General features: G+C 39.8%; 1 protein-coding gene across 2 annotated transcripts in view; it reads left to right on the forward strand.

Moving 5' to 3' along the window:
* Positions 1–16,204, forward strand: part of CTNND2 (catenin delta 2) — a gene marked incomplete at its 5' end in the record, with an annotated part of 876,397 nt that overhangs the window by 308,021 nt on the left and 552,172 nt on the right. For both annotated transcript variants that reach the window (XM_081303245.1, XM_081303246.1), the window contains one exon: positions 13,428–13,540. In XM_081303245.1, coding sequence (XP_081159371.1) covers positions 13,428–13,540 — 113 coding nt within the window. The remainder of the gene's footprint in view (positions 1–13,427; positions 13,541–16,204) is intronic.

Genomic DNA, 16,204 nt, shown 5'->3' on the forward strand with positions numbered 1-16,204 from the left:
ATGAAATTAACATTGCCGAGAGGTGTGGCCCTGAAGTCAAATCATTCATGTGAAATGGGAATTAAAATTGATGTGAGATAAAAGATGGCTCAGGATGACTTGAGAGTTCAAATCCTTGATGGGTACAAATGAGGGACACTAGGGAGCAAAAGCTCACCGATATACAGTGGGAAAATGGGATGCAGAAGCCACAGTCCTTCTGAGGTAGAACAATATCCACTGGTAAGGTTTAGACCATGGCAAGGAGCATGATTTATTTGAGGCTTCATTTTGCAACATGATTGCAAGCATAGCTACTGTCAGACACCCTAAAACCATCGACTCTTAGCACCTGAAGTGAAATATCAATGAGTTTTCATTCTCTCATTTTATATATGGCTCACTTAGAAGTGGTGCTTCTAAGAACAAGGATGTATAGGCAGGATGGCCAAGAAATGGGGTGGATGAAAGAAACATGGAAGCTGAAGGTAATCTTTGGGGGAAATGGACGATCTTCTATGATCCAATAGAAGCCAATGGGGACATTAGGCAGCGAGTATTTTTAGGCAGGGGGGGAGGGAAGAGGTCAGAGGAGAGCAGAAGTGTATATGGGGTGGTATATCTCACAACACAGACAAAGTAACCATTAAATGAAGCCAACAGTAGGCACAGAAATGGTAGAAAGTTGAGTTCACCAAAAAAAAAAAAAAAAGAATACAGGCCTAAAGAATGATTGCTATCTTTATTTCTCACCCACAGATTTGCTCAAAATAAAACAAGGTATGAACCCAAATTCCAGAAATAGAGGGCACAGTAGGAAAATCGACCGAGTCTTGCAGTATCAGACTTCAGATGTGTTTAAGAATCTCCCCCACCAGGAACATGACTGGAGGGTAGTTATGCTTGGAAGGAGAGCATACAGACCAACCTGGGCAAGGTAGATTGTTCTAGCTCAGGGATTTCAGCAGATGGTGCAAAGACCAGGGTGCTTGAGTCTCACTGTTGCTCTGGCTTGTCCTCCTCTACTTTTAGAGTCCTAAGTTCTTTTAGGAAATTATCTGACCTTCAAATAAAGAAGACGGATTGAACCCTCAAATTACCCTCTACTCCCTTGCCATAAATGGCAAGGAGATTTTTAAAAGAGAATATGAGTACAAAAACATAGAAAGTAGGTAGATAAAAAAAGAACTATAATTTATCAAGTTTGAGTCCATTGGTTACTATAATTACTTCAAATTCTGTGAAGACAGCGCCAGTTATACCATGATGCAATACCAAATGTAACTCGCCGTAACTCAAGAACGAGTAAACTCAGAGGTATGAAAGTGTGAAACATGTGTGTCTTAGAATTGGGGAATGGGCTGGGGAATCTGACTCAATGGTAGGAGTATTTGCCTAGCATGCACAAGGCCTTCGTTTCAATCCCTTGCACCAATAAATAAATAAAATAAATGAAAGCAGAAGAAAATAGAATAAAAAGTGGTGGATGGAGATAGAATGGTAAATGACTTATCACACCCCAGGTAGCAGAGTTCTAAGTGGTGGGGAAAGGTTAAAACCTAGCCCAACATACACATAAAATTTTGTTGAAGGTATGTAGATATAGGGAATGGAGCTTGAAATACAGCAGTAAACTAAATTGTCTGAAACCCAGTTTAGATATCAGACTCCAATATGACGGACTATAATTTCCCTGGAGAGGCCCTCAAGCAAGAGCATGAGAAGTAGAGTATTGAATAGCTAGAATTTTACCTGCAAAGCTTCATGCCTCACTTCATCCCCTACCCAACTTTACTTCAATGCAAGTTTTTGGAAGAGCTACAGCCAGATGTTGACACTCAAAGCTGTAATCTTGGTAAAGTCTTTCCCAGGCTTCTGCATCATGGAGACACACCCAGTAATTCTCCTGGAAATGCATGAGGCATGATCAGTCCTCTCTGTCTCTCTTTCTCTCTCTCTCTCACACACACACACACACACACACACACACACACACACTTTCTCTCTTTCTCCCTCTTCTATCTCTCTGTCTCTCTATCTCTCTGTCTCTCTCTCTCTCAAATATAAGCCAATGGCCAGAGAACTGAAGATGATTTTCAAAGTCCAATAATATAAAAGATAGGTTCTAAAACATCAGAAATTCTTGTGAAACAGGAACTATGCAGACAGAAGAACAAAAATAACAATGGCATTAACATCGTGCAGAAAGAAAGGAGATGATTTTGCATCTACAGAATAAATACCAGATGCTAATTAAAAGATTATGCTGAGAATAAAATCTACCTCTCAGAAATGAAAAGCATAATAAATATTAAATAGAACTACCTAGAACCAAAAATGTTTCTACATTGAAAGATTTAAATGTGCCACTAAATGTGCAGCAAAATATCTAGAAATGTCATATCAAGACAGATAAACATTTAGAACACTGGGACAAACAAAAGATTCAACAAATTTTCTGGGAAACAGTAAAAGAAATTACACACACACACACACACACACACACACACACACACACACACACACACCCTAGATCCCAAAATCTTTCTCACTTCCCTAACAGCAGCATTGTAGAGTAGAGGATAATGAAGCTCTTTCTAGAAACTTGAGGGGAAATGATTTTCAACCCAGAATTTCATTCTCTACTCCGCACACAGCCCTGCTATTAACCAAGCGTGTGAATAGAATAATAACAGAGAGAAGTTCAAAGTCAAGAAAATTGCCTCTCAGTCATTCTCCCACCTGCAAAAACATTTCCCACCAGGACAGGAAATAGAGTATGAAGAAGACAGCAGGTGGAGAGGTGGGGCATTCACAATGAGGAGGGAAAGGAAACCACAGAGTGGAGAGAGCAGCAGATCCCAGGAAGCCACATGCCCAGGGGACAGGCGGGAGCAGATCAGAAGGCTGCAGCAGTGATGTCTTCATTAGCTGGGTTTGGTAGTCTGTGCCTGTGTTTGTGTTGAGGAAAGAGATAGACAAATTGGGGGAGTTTTAGGTTGGATTCATAATAAACTATATGGGTAACTAAGTAAAGGGACAAAACATTTTGACATAGGGAATTCAAATTGTTAAAAGTCAGTGTCTCCATCTTTTGATTCTCATTCTTATAGTACTGGTCCTTATCCATCATTTTCTTACAGGTAAGAGGCAAGGTTAGCACCACCCGCTGTCTGCCATCATGCATAGGCAAAGTCCTGATAGCCCATGTAATTAAACTTCAGTGTTAGGCAGAACAAATGGCAAAGGAGTTGAAACTATTGCCTCCAAAGGAAAAAAAATGAGAGGACAAGGATCACAGCTATTTTTGCAATGAACCTGATATCTATATCAGTCTATCTATCTTATCTATGTATACATTCATATACAGAGGTACAGATGTGTATAGATACATAAATACTGAGGATTGAACCCAAAGGCGCTTTACCACTGAACGACATCTCCAGTCTGATTTACATTTTATTTTGAGACAGCCTTGCTAAATTGCTGGGGGTCTCATTAAGTGATTGAGGCTGGCCTCAAACTTGCAATCCTCCTGCCTCAGCATCTCCTTGCTGTGATTACAAATATGTGCCCCTGCACCAAGCAATCTGATGAATAGTCTACCCATTTCAATTTTTGCATGAATAATTGGATTTAAAAACAATGACACTTATTTTCCTTTATGAAATTGTACATATGGTCAATTGTATATATGGTTAATTTTTTGTATTTATATTTGTGTGTGTGCACAATATTACAGTCAGTGGTTAAAAAGAAAAACAAAGAAGATATTTAAGCAAAAGCAGCATTACATAGTGTGTCAGTTTTACATTGCTGTAACCAAAAACACAAATTATAGGAGCAAATATTCATTTGGCTCATGGTTTCTGAGGTCTCAGTCTGTGACAGGTGGCTTCCATTGCTGTGGGTCTGTTCCAAGGCAGAATATTAAAAAATAAAGCAGAGTTGGGGCAGGATGCTGGGACAGGATGTAGTCCCCAAGGGCATGCCCCCAGTGACCTAGTTCCTTCAAACTTGTCACACCTGCCTACAGTTTCCTTTACCTCCAGTAGTCCATTCAACTTATTCATTCATCCAATAGATTAATCTGCTGATGAGGACAGAGACCTCAGGAGCCAATCATCACTTCCCAAAAGCCCCTCCTGTGGACATTGTTGCGTCGGGCACCAAGCATTCAACACATGAGCTCCTCAACATTCAAGATCCAAACCAAAACATGTAAACATTTCACAGCCCCTTCAAGTAATGCTTGTGCATTTATATCCTTATACTGGTATAGAGTAGTAAGTCCTGAGAATGTTATGATGGAGACAGTTCCCAGAGCTGCTGATTTTCCAGATGTCCTGCAGAAGTATTCTCACATGAGAATACTTTGTGATCATGAGATAACTTCTTTGGAGAAATGAGGGTGTAACAATGTCTCAGTTCCATTCAGGGAGCTGTGACCAGGATCTTGAGCCATGTGTTCGTGAACAAACACCTCTAACCCAACTGTGTGCCAGGTATTTGGCTCAGAGATCAAACTGCAGGTTAGAGCCCAGTTCCTTCCTGAAGATTTTCTCAGTCTAGCAGGTATACATGCACCTGAATAGATAATTATAATAAAACAAGTAAAGTACAAGAGCTGAGGCATAAACCGTGGTTTGATGTTTGGAGGAGGGGGTATTATTATGTCTGTTTTTAAATTTTTTTCTTAGTTGTACATGGACACAATACATTTATTTATTTACTTTTATGTGGTACCGAGGATAGAACCCAGTGCCTCACACGTGATAGGCAAGTGCTCTGCCACTAAGCTCTACCCCCAGCCCATGTCTCTTTTTTCATAGTACCTATTTAATTCATTTTAATTGACAAATAAAATTTATATATTTAGCATGTAAAAATGTTTATATGAAATATATATGCATAGTGGAATAGCTTAATTAAGCTAATTAATACATACATCACCTCATAGATTATGAGAACTCATGAATCTACTCTCATCAATTTTGAATAAGACATAATTTATTAACTGTAATAACCATCTTGTACATTAGATCCCTTGAACTTATGCCTCCTAACTGAAATTTGTATCCTTTGACCAACTTGATCTCCTGAAATCTGAATCTCCACCGCTAGCCCTTGGAAGACTCGATTCTGCTTCCAGGAATTTTTCTGCAGATTCCACAGAAAAGTGAGATCATGTGATATTTTGTCTTCTTTTGCTTATTTCACTTTAACATAATGCCCTCCAAATTCATTGGTATTGTCACAGGTGACAGAATTTCCTTCTTGTTTAGGCTGAATAGTATTCCATCATGAACATATTCCATGTTGGTAGATTTTCTTTTCTGATCTGAACCTGACCCAGCTGAAGAACGATTCTTCGTTGAGTTCCGAGGGTGGAAGGCCCCTGAACTGTCAACAGCATGGTTGAGCTTGTCCAATCTAGGTTCTCTTTCTGCTCCTCACCCACATGCTGGCCATGATGCTGTCCGAACCCATGAGGACTATGCCAGCACCTCTACTGTGCCTGGAAGGTGCTGGTCCACATTCTTATCTTCCTCTTGAGGAATGGCGGATGTAACAGTTCTTACAGGGCACAGAGCAGTCTTGGGGGGTCTTGGGATTGCTCTCCTACTTCTAGCAATGAGCCTGAGAATGAATCTTGCTTCCCTGTTTTCTGTCAATCACTGATTTCTTAGCCTTATAGAGGAGTGGTATGTCTTCCGCCACACAGTGCCACCTCCGTCTTCTCCCTTCTCCATGTGTAGTGTCCAGTCTCTCTTTATCTTCTCAGATGAGCAAGATCATCACACATCTATTTTAATTCACAATTCAGTCTAAATGTTTCTATTCCTTAAATCATCTTTTACTCTATTAATGCTACATGATGTATTTATTGAAGGAATTAGTGAAACTATGAGTTTTTATTTCTGTTTCTACACTGAGTTGGCTAAGCCCCCTCAAGAGACTTTACATGATTTTAATAATTGAAAAACATTTAATAAACTCCATTTAATTAAACCAAATAAATTATTAAATTAGGCTCTTTAGGACAAATTTATACAACTATACAATATTTTTCTTATAATAACCCTAATGTATTACATGACTCAACAATGTGCTGTCCTAGGAGTGAAACCATTTAAATCTGGATCTCAGCAAATTTTAATGAATGTTGGCATCCCATATCTAATGTTTTTATGGATGTTTATAATCTCTGAAACAATGTAACTTCCACAAAGCGTGGATACAGGTTGCCTAGCACAACTTTGCTTTTTATTAAAGCTTCTTTTACTGCAGGATGTCCCCTTTCGTCTTCCCCGTTATAAATTCCCCTGGAATCCTGATGGACAAGTTACAGATCACGTTTCCTACGGTCTGTTTCAAGTCATAACTTCTCCATGCAGCCGTCCAGGAGATGGTATTTATGTCCTCCCACAGGATTATTTGTCTACCAGCTTTTCTGCTTCTGTGGTCTTCCATCCAAATCTAGACACCCTTTAAAGACCCTGCCTAACTCTTCCCTTTCTGGTGTATAATCTCCCCCCCACTGAATTTGTTCAGTGCCAATGTTCACACACAACCCATACTGCACACTCCACTGAACATGTTCACATACTTTTATTTTTCTAGTTGATTTATTGCATACTCCACTGTCCTCATTAGTAAGGTACCTTTTCTTGAATACTTTTCCATCCCAAATTCTTTAAGAAATTCAGAGGCTTATGGTTCACAAGAGGCCTGTCTGTCCTTCCTCCAAACACCAAACTGACTTAGACCTGGAGAATGCCATTCCACCAACTTGTAAGCAGCCCCAGCCCCAGAGGAGCTCATCCACTTGTTGGAAGATACTCTGCTTTCATTGTGTTTGGGTCACAGAGGAGCCGGGACCAAAGGAGAAAACTCAAGCCTCAGTTGAAACATCAATTCCTTGTTCCAAATATGAGAACCTCAGTTACACGTTTTCTCGTTCCTAATCAATAACTCAGTATCAATTCCAAACATAATGCCATGCCAGGGTAGGGTGATTAAGTCTGGAGAGCTCCCCACTCCAGTGACATGCAGTGGCCTAAAAGCATTCCTAATAAGGCTTAGAACATTTATATGGCCAGAGACAGGCCTTGGGACAGGTTCCCCACTACACTGCGGGAAGGTGGGACCCAGAGGAGCCTTAGTGGGAAGACAACATGGGGATGTAAGGGAGGTAAAGTCATCTGAAGTTTTCAGACTCAGGTAGCAGACAGACAGTCCACAGGGGCAGAGCAGAGCAGACTGTCACTGTAAGAAAACTGCCAGAGGCCAGGAGGAACTATTTGATTGGATGAGGAGGAATGGACTCCTACATGCAAAGGGGCTGAAAATGTCTGCCAGCACTCAGCTCATGGAGCATGGAGGAGGGTGCTCAGGAGGGTCTTGCCTCAGTAGTGCAGAAAGATTTGCCCTAGTTTAAATGTTGGGCTGTTTCCTCTAACAAATCTTAATTAAGGCAAAAGTGTGAAATTAGCTTCAAGTAACTTGTGGTGTCCCAGAACAGAGCTGAAGATACTTGCAGGAATACAAAGGTATCTAGAGCCCAACAAAGTAACAGAAGTTTCTCATCAAAGAGCACCATACGTCCAGAGTAATGGGGACTGTGACCCATGTGGAGGAAAGAAACTGATCAGCTGAAACCAGCACAGATTGTACCATTAGCACCGAAGGATGTTAACAAAACTGTTAGTGTATTTCATGGGTTAAAAGTTAAATGGAGCCATGAAAATATAAGACAGACCCAAAGGAAAAATTCTACAGGGGTTTGATTCATCACTCTGAGATAAAAATTCACTGGATGGGATTATTGTAGATTCAACATGGTAGAAAAAAATATTATTTAACTTTACCATCCTAATAGAAATTACACACACACACACACACACACACACACACACACACACACACACACATATGTTTAAGCAGAAAGAGAATCTCTGAGCTGTGGGGTAACTCCAAGTAAAATAATATGGACTTAACTTGAGTCACTGAAGGAGAGAAGAAAGTGGAAAAAGAGAAAACATGTTTAAAAGAAATAGTGGCAGTTTTTTTTTTTTTGGTTTGATAGTTTCTATCAAACATAGTTTCATATCACATAGTTTCTATCAAACCTCAAATCTGAGAAGCTCAATGAAACCCAAGTATATGAAGCTTGAATAAAACAACTCCAGAGAACATTATCATTAAATTGTGCAGGACCAGTGATGGAGAAAAAATTTTTAAAGCAGAGTAAAAAAAAAAAGATAACATATATACAAAGGAATAAAGTTTAAGATAATTTATAGATTTTTGGCCAGAAACAGTGCAATTTAGAGACTTTGAAGCAAACATGTCTTTTAAAAATGAGGGCGAAATAAAAACTTTTAAAAGTCATGTCAAGTTGAAAGTACTCACCAAAATAGAAATACTACAAGAAAGTCTGAGGCAGTCCTTCAGACAGAAAAGTTGGAATGTGGATATACATCAACGATGCACAGTATTGGAAACTCTGCTTCTCTGTTTTGGAAGGTAGTTTGAAAATCAAGAAGTGGTCGTCAATAACACGCAAAAAACATTCTGTCCCAGAACCTGAAGTAAGCATAGCCCATGGTGGTGTGTCTCATCTCAGAAGTCCACAGTTAAGGAACCCTGAGTCAGAGCCTGGTGCTGGGTCACTGTTAGGGGACAGATAGATGGGATGATGGGAATGGGAGGTTCAGAGTATAATTCTGTAACATGGGCCCACTGTGCTGACCCCCACATGCTTTCTTTGCTGAAAAGCAATTTTGCCTGCACCCCTGCCTGGCCCAAGTGGACAGAACATCACATTCTTCAGCAACTACCTATTATTTGCAAAGAAATAACTCTGATAAGAGGAACCCAAGTTACTTTGAAGGAAGAGACTTTTGTGACCCTTTTCACAGACCAGATTCTGGAAGATAAAGATGGTTTCTCCAAACCATACCTGTAAGAATGGATGGTGAAGAATCCAGTTAGAACCTGTTAGCATGGGCCAGGGTGACCTGGAGTCGCCATGGCAGGGGAACTTAAAAGTCTGATGTCACACTGCTGACAGCCAAAAGTCAAGAAGTGCGCCTGGCAGGACTCTGGGGACCTTCTCTGGGATGCCCAGTAAAGCTGGAGTGCCATGACTGTGCTTGGATTCTCATATTTCCACATGAATTTCATGACTGCTTTTTCTATTTCTATGAGGAATGCCATTGGAATGTTAAAGAAATTGTGTTAAATCTGTATTGTGCTTTTGGTATCATGCCATTTTGACCATATTGATCCAAGAACATGGGAGGTTTTTCCATTTTCTAAGGTTTCCGATTTCTCCCTTTAGTGTTCTGTAGTTTTCATTATAGAGGTCTTTCACCAATTTTGTTAGATTGCTTTCCAAGTTTTTTCTTTTTCTTTTTCCTTCCTTCCTTCCTTCCTTCCTTCCTTCCTTCCTTCCTTCCTCTTTCTTTCTTTTTTTCTTTTTTTTTTAGTCTATTGTGAATGGGATAGTCTTCCTAATTTCTCTTTCAGCCGATTCACCCTTAGTGTATAGGAATGCAATTGATTTATGATCGTTAGTCTTGTACCCTGCTACGTTGATGAGTTCATTTATGAGTTCTAGAAACACTCTGTGGAGATTTGGGGGACTTCTATATTTAGAATCATGTTGTTGGCAAATAGGGATACTTTGAGTTCTTCTTTTTCTATTTGTTTGCCATTATTATTTTTTTCTTCTAATTACTCTGGCTAGGGTTTTAAGGACTATGCTGAATAGAAGTGGTGGAAGAGGGCATCCCGTTTTAGAGCAAACTCTTTCAATTTTTCTCCTTTTAGAATGATGATGGCCTTGGATTTAGCATTTATACCTTTACAATGTTGAGGAATGTTTCTACCCCTAGTTTTTCTAGTTCTTTGAGCATAAATGGATGCTGAACTTTGTCAAATGTTTCTTCTGCCCCTAGTAAGATATTCATGTGATTCTTGTCTTTAAGCCTATTGATGTGATGAATTACATATATTGATTTCCTAGGTTGAACCAATCTTGCATCCCTGGGATGAACTGCACTGATCATGGTGCACCACCTTTAATATTTTTTTGTATGTCCTGAATAGCCAAAGCAATCCTTAATGAGGAAAGTAAAGCAGGAAACATCATGATACCAGATGTTAAATTATACTATGGGGCTGTCGTAACAAAAACATCATGGTATTGGTACAAAAACAGACATGAAGACCAGTGGAACAAAGTAGAAAACACAGAGACAAACCCTCATAAATTCAGTTACTTCATACTAGTCAAAGGCACCATAAACATACATTAAAGAAAAGACAGTCTCTTCAACAAACAGTGCAGGGTAAACTGAAAATCCATATGTAGTAGTAGAATGAAATTTAACCCCTTTCTCTCACCCTGCACAAATCAACTCAAACTGACTCAAGAACCGAGGCATTAGACCAGAGATCCTGTGCCGACTAGAAGAAAATGTAGGCCCAACTCTCCATCATGTCAGCTTAGGAACCAAATTCCTTAACGAGACTCCTAAAGCACAAGAAGTAAAATCAATAAATGGTATGTTATCAAACTAAAAAGTTTCTTCACAGCAAAGGAAACCATGAAGAACATGGAGAGAGAGCCTACAGAATAGGAGAAAATCTTTTCCACAAATACCTCAGATAGAGCTTAATTAAGAATTCAAAAAAAGCTTATACCACAAAAACAAATAGCCCAATTAATAAATGAGCAAAGTAACTGAACTGGCATTTTACAGAAGAAATATGAATGGTCAAAAATATATCAAAATATGTTAAACATCTTCAGCAATTGGAAGAAATGCCAATTAGAACTACACTGAGACTCCATCTCAACTCCAGTCAGGATGGCAGTATTCAAGAATACAAGTAACAATAAATGTTGGTGAGGATGTGGGGAAAAGGTTTAGCCATACATTGCTGGTGGGAATGCAAATTGGTGCGACCACTCTAATAAGCAGTATGGAGATTCCTCAGAAAACTAGGAATAGAACCACCAATTGATCTAGTTATTTCACTCTTTGGCATATATACAAAGGACTTAAAATCAGCATAGTACTGTGATGTGATCACATCAATGTTTATAGCAGCTCAATTAACAATAGCTAAGCTATGGAAACAACCAAAGTGCCCTTCAACAGATAAATGGATAAAGAAAATGTGGTATATATACACAATGGAATATTACTCAGCCATAAAGAAGAATAGAATTATCCTTAATAGAATAAATTAAATGGATGGAACTGGAGACTATCATGTCATGTGAAATAAGCCAACCCCCCCCAAAAAAAAACAAAGGCTGAATGTTCTCTCGGATATATGGATGCTAAGAGATAATACTGGGGGAGGGGTAGAGAGAATAGAAGTTCATTGGATTAGACAAAGGGGAATAAGAGAAGGGATGGGAGATGGGAAAAGGTGAGACAGTAGAATGAACTGGACATAACTTTCCTGTGTACACATAGAAATACACAATCAGTGAAATCCACATCATGTGCAACCACAAAATGGAATCCTAATTAAAATAAGTCATACTCCATACATATAATGCATCAAAATACATTCTACTGTCATTTGCATCTAGAGAGAACATGACAACAACAAAGACTGGAGCGCAGGAGAGGCACGTTGTCCTTCTCCTCTCTGATGGGATCCACTTCCTCCCCTCAGAGTGACCTCTTTCCCTTTTCCTATTCATTCAACAAATTCATTCCTGTTGCTGAGTGACGTGTCCGAAATCTTTCTGACTTAGTCACAGAATCAGGGTTGGAAGCGGGGGGGGGGGGGGTCTTTGGGTTGCCTCAGTTTCTTGGAAGTCCCTAGCTCTGTAACGTCACCTTTATGGTCTCCACTCTGTCCCAGCGAAATGCAGTGAATTAAGACTTCTCCTTAGAAAACAGGAACCATTACTATCCATGTAGTGGTAAGGAGCTCTGTGCTATGTTTCAGGATGGTGTCAGTGCACAGGTATAGGTTGGCTTCCTCTTACACAGATAGATTTAACACACAGTATGTTTTAAAGTCTGGGAAAAAAATCCAGAGCTTGGATATTTTTGTTGGAGGGAACTATCAAAGCAAGAGACTTTGCGAGGGAAGGAAGGAAGGTGAGATATAGAAAGTGCATCTGGAAGAGGTCTTGTTATTTATTTCTTGCCAATAATACTTGGTGCCCTTCAGAATATGCAAGAAGAAAAGTTGGGACTTAACCAATGGCTTACCCCTGAGTCTTAGCTCCCTCAAGCAAAAGGTTGAATTCTCATCTGCAAAGTGTCTTTTACTTTAATCTCCCAAATAATGTCAATTTTTTTTTAAAAAAAATCTGCTCCCATGGAAAAAGAGCCTGGGTAGTTTTAATATATGTATGGGACACACCACGTTTTACATTTCAAAGATCTCACCTGAGACCATCCCAGGGTAGTGAATACAATAAAATCTTCTTTTTGGAAAGAAAGATCTATACAATTTTGGAAGTTTAAATTCTCCAAAACGGACCCTACCCTATGCTTCAGTATGAGATAGCATTCTTGTTTTCTCATTTCCAAAATGTAACTGTGCAGATAATTTATCTTTTCAATAAAGTTAAACGTGACATCATAAATATGTTCCTGAAATTTTTGGTTAAAACACATGATTTGTTGCAATTGTTTGTTAAATAATTTAACTGTATGGAAAAATAAAATGACTAGAATATGACACCAAAGAGCTGTCATTGGAATAGCTGAGATCCTTAAAATTCTGTCTGAATCATTTTTCATTAAAGTTAATCCTAAGCTTTAGTCAGCTTTGCAGAAGCCGTTTTCATTGAGTCACATGATCATTTTTAAAGGTGATGTATCATGTATCTCAAAGATTGGGCTTTTAGCAATTAGACTGTATAGAATGTGTAATATTGTGATTCTGCTGGAATTTGAAGCATGAAAAAGCCATGTTTTAAAGCATTATCTTCTTCAATCTATAGTACGTAAGTGACATGGAGACCAGATTAGCATGCTGAAGCAGTTAGAAGCCCAGTGTGGGTAAACACAGTGTTTAAGTCATGGTAACAAAGGAATCGTTTACTAAACGCTACAGTTTTAATGTCAGGAATGTGACTGACACTTGGAAGCTGACCAACTGCCAGAAATAGCAAGGCCGCTGTTTCCTAGGCCATATATCATTTAGTCCTCAGCCCACCTTACAGAACGAGTCCGCTAAACCCATTTTACAGGTGCTGGAGCAGGTCTCAAGTAGCTCCTTTTAAGCGAGTGGACAGCAGCCTGTCTGAACTTCCAATCCTCGTCATATCCCTGGGTTACACCCTGTTTCTCTAATGTGACCCCTTTGAAAACGGGGCTTTCCCCTCTGCCATTCTGTCGCTTGGGACCTCCCATTTCACAGAGATGACGCCACTCACCTTGTTGCTTGGTTTCTTTCAGGAACTACAGTTTGAAAGGCTGACCCGGGAGCTGGAGGCTGAAAGGCAGATCGTAGCCAGCCAGCTAGAGCGATGCAAGCTTGGGTCCGAGACAGGCAGCATGAGCAGCATCAGGTACTGGCACCCTGCTCTCCCCGTTTTCTGGGCTTCCAGCGGTCTTTGAAAGTAAATCGTGGTGTTTAGATTCTCCTTTCCAACCTGGATGGGGAATTGGGACGTTCAGTCAGACGTTGGAAAGAAATGGCAACTGACCTGATTTAAGATGTTCAAAAGATGCCTAGTGTGGCCTGATTTGTACTCAGAACTCTTTTAACCAGATTAATGTCTGCCCTGGATGCAAATTATGCATGATTTTACACAAAGGGAGGCGTTGCCTTCAGTCAAGTTGTTGGAAATCAGAGATACCAAATCGTGAGCTCCCAGACTGCAGCTGATATTGCTTCTTCTTATTGTTGTTCCCTAAATGATCCAGAGACGCAGGCTCCTAAAGTTAAAGAGAGAAAATTTTGATGTATCCTATATTGTTTGCTAATATATAATGATAAATTATAAAATTGCCTCCCAAGTATCAGCCACACGTGCAATTCCCCATGTGTAAAAATATGATGAATGGAACTTCCATTGCTTAGAAGCACATTGTCCTTCCCTATCTTGTTTGGTGATGTGGTTTGGGCACTCTGCATTTTTAGAGTGGCATCGTAATTAGGGAACAGTATCACATAAACTCTAGCATTTCCTGCCCCATCTGAAACGGCATAGGCATGCAGGCTGGGAAGGGTTGCTTGCCCCTGTACTGCGTGTGAGGACCAGCTCCCTGCTCTCTGAAGGGCCTGCCATCTCTGCGGCCTCATCCTCATTAGCATTTTCAATTTTGTCACTGCATTCACAGTCCCCTGTTGATAGCCAGTCCCATGGCCTGTCATAGACAGAAATGGGACAGTGATTCTTGATCCTGGGCTCTGCCTCCAGTTTACTCTGGAAGCCAAAACATGAGCTGGGTGGACTCATCGGTTCTGCTACCACAAAATACTAAAAGTGCATACGCCACGCATTTTATCCCATTGTTCTCTCATTGGTTGAATATGGAAAACCTTTAAATGGAAATCTTTGTGCCCTCTGTGGTTAGATGGCTGGGATATCATTTTCATTATAAGTCTTATAGAGAAGTCTCTGTTATCCCTCCAAATACTTGGTGCATAGTAGCAGGTGGGAGGTTCAGTGTGGTCTCATAAAATCACCACAGACTTGTCTAAGCATCCACAGTTGCCAACACAGGATGCATAAGGAAAAGGGAAGGGAATTCTTCCCTTTAAATTGGTTGACTGTTTGCAGGTGGGTGACTGTGGGGACAGAGGTAAGCCTGCATTGGCTTCTCTGCATGTGGCTGTACGTAGCTGAAGAGCTCTGGGCAGGACCCCGCGTCTTGAGAGGCAGAGAGGGTCAGGCTTTATTGCTCCCCAGGCTCCACTGAACTGACCTCTATTTTCCCTGAAGCCTGTTTACCTTTTGATTTATGTCCTAATCTATCTATGTGATGGTGTCACGTACTGTGTGTCTTCCACTCCTTTTCACTCCCCCACCCCTTGCCAGGAGCAGGTCTAGGGAACCATGTAGGAGCTGGTTCCTGACTGAACTAAAGCGGACATCTGACCCAAGGGGAATTCAGCCGATGACGAGTCTGTAAAATTGGAGTGAGGGACTTAAAATCTGTGACATGCAGGGCACAGAAACCATGGTAGCTTGTGTGTTCGTGTAGGGCTCTGTAGTGACAGAGAGCAGCCCGACAGAGAAAACTGAATGGGCCCTGAAAATTAGGGAGACTCTAGTTTAATTAGTTTGTTTTATTTTATTTTATTTTATTTTAGGATGGGCTGCATGCATAAGATTATCTGTTAACTTCTTAAATCTTTCCTCTTTGTTCACTTGATTTTTCTTGAGTTGATTTCTTTTCTTGGATCCAAAGTATATTGAACAAACACAGCCCTGAATGACCAATTTAGATGGAAAACGGATCTCTTGATAATTTTGGTTCCTTACTTCCTGGCTTATAGCCCAGGGCGCCTCATCTACAAATCCATGTTAAATATGTATTAAATAAGAGTGTTAAGTGAAAAAGACACTGTCCAATTATTTCCCCTTACCATAATTAATATTAGTCTTCTCTAACTTGAATATTTTGTATTTTTATAAATTTCTAGTGTGTGAATTCACATTTGTATAATACAAGCATTTTATGGATATATCTGTAGAGAACAACCCCTACATACCTTCTACTATTGTTGGATTTTTTTTAATCATAACCTACTTGTTTGCATGGCTTCAGAAAAGCATCTTTGGAAATTCATGCCTTCATTAAGGGTGAGAGACTAACCTAGTTATCACATCAAAAGGGATATTTAAACAAAAATAGAATATCAACAAGTTCTCCAAAAGGAGGACAGTTACAGAAGTCTGTGATAATGTAGATGTTGACTCATTCCTCCTAGTGATGCTGGAGGGTGGGTGGGAGAATTTCTTGGAGGAACTGAAACAAAATCAAGTCATATTTTCCTGACTTATTTTTATGTAACAAGTAGAATTCACTTATAAATATAACTTGTTTTTTCTTCTGCCTTTACTAGTGATAGGAAATTGTTCCCTCTGATTCCTAAGACTGGTAGTCACAGCAATATTTGAACTTAGCAAAAAAATGTTATCAGTATGTATTTATAGCAGTCAATTTTACAGCAGAGCATCAAAGAGTAAATGAGAACACTGGGCATGGGAGGGAAGGATCTG

Source organism: Spermophilus citellus (assembly GCF_964194105.1).
Source record: "Spermophilus citellus genome assembly, chromosome: 1".
Lineage (NCBI taxonomy): Eukaryota > Metazoa > Chordata > Mammalia > Rodentia > Sciuridae > Spermophilus > Spermophilus citellus.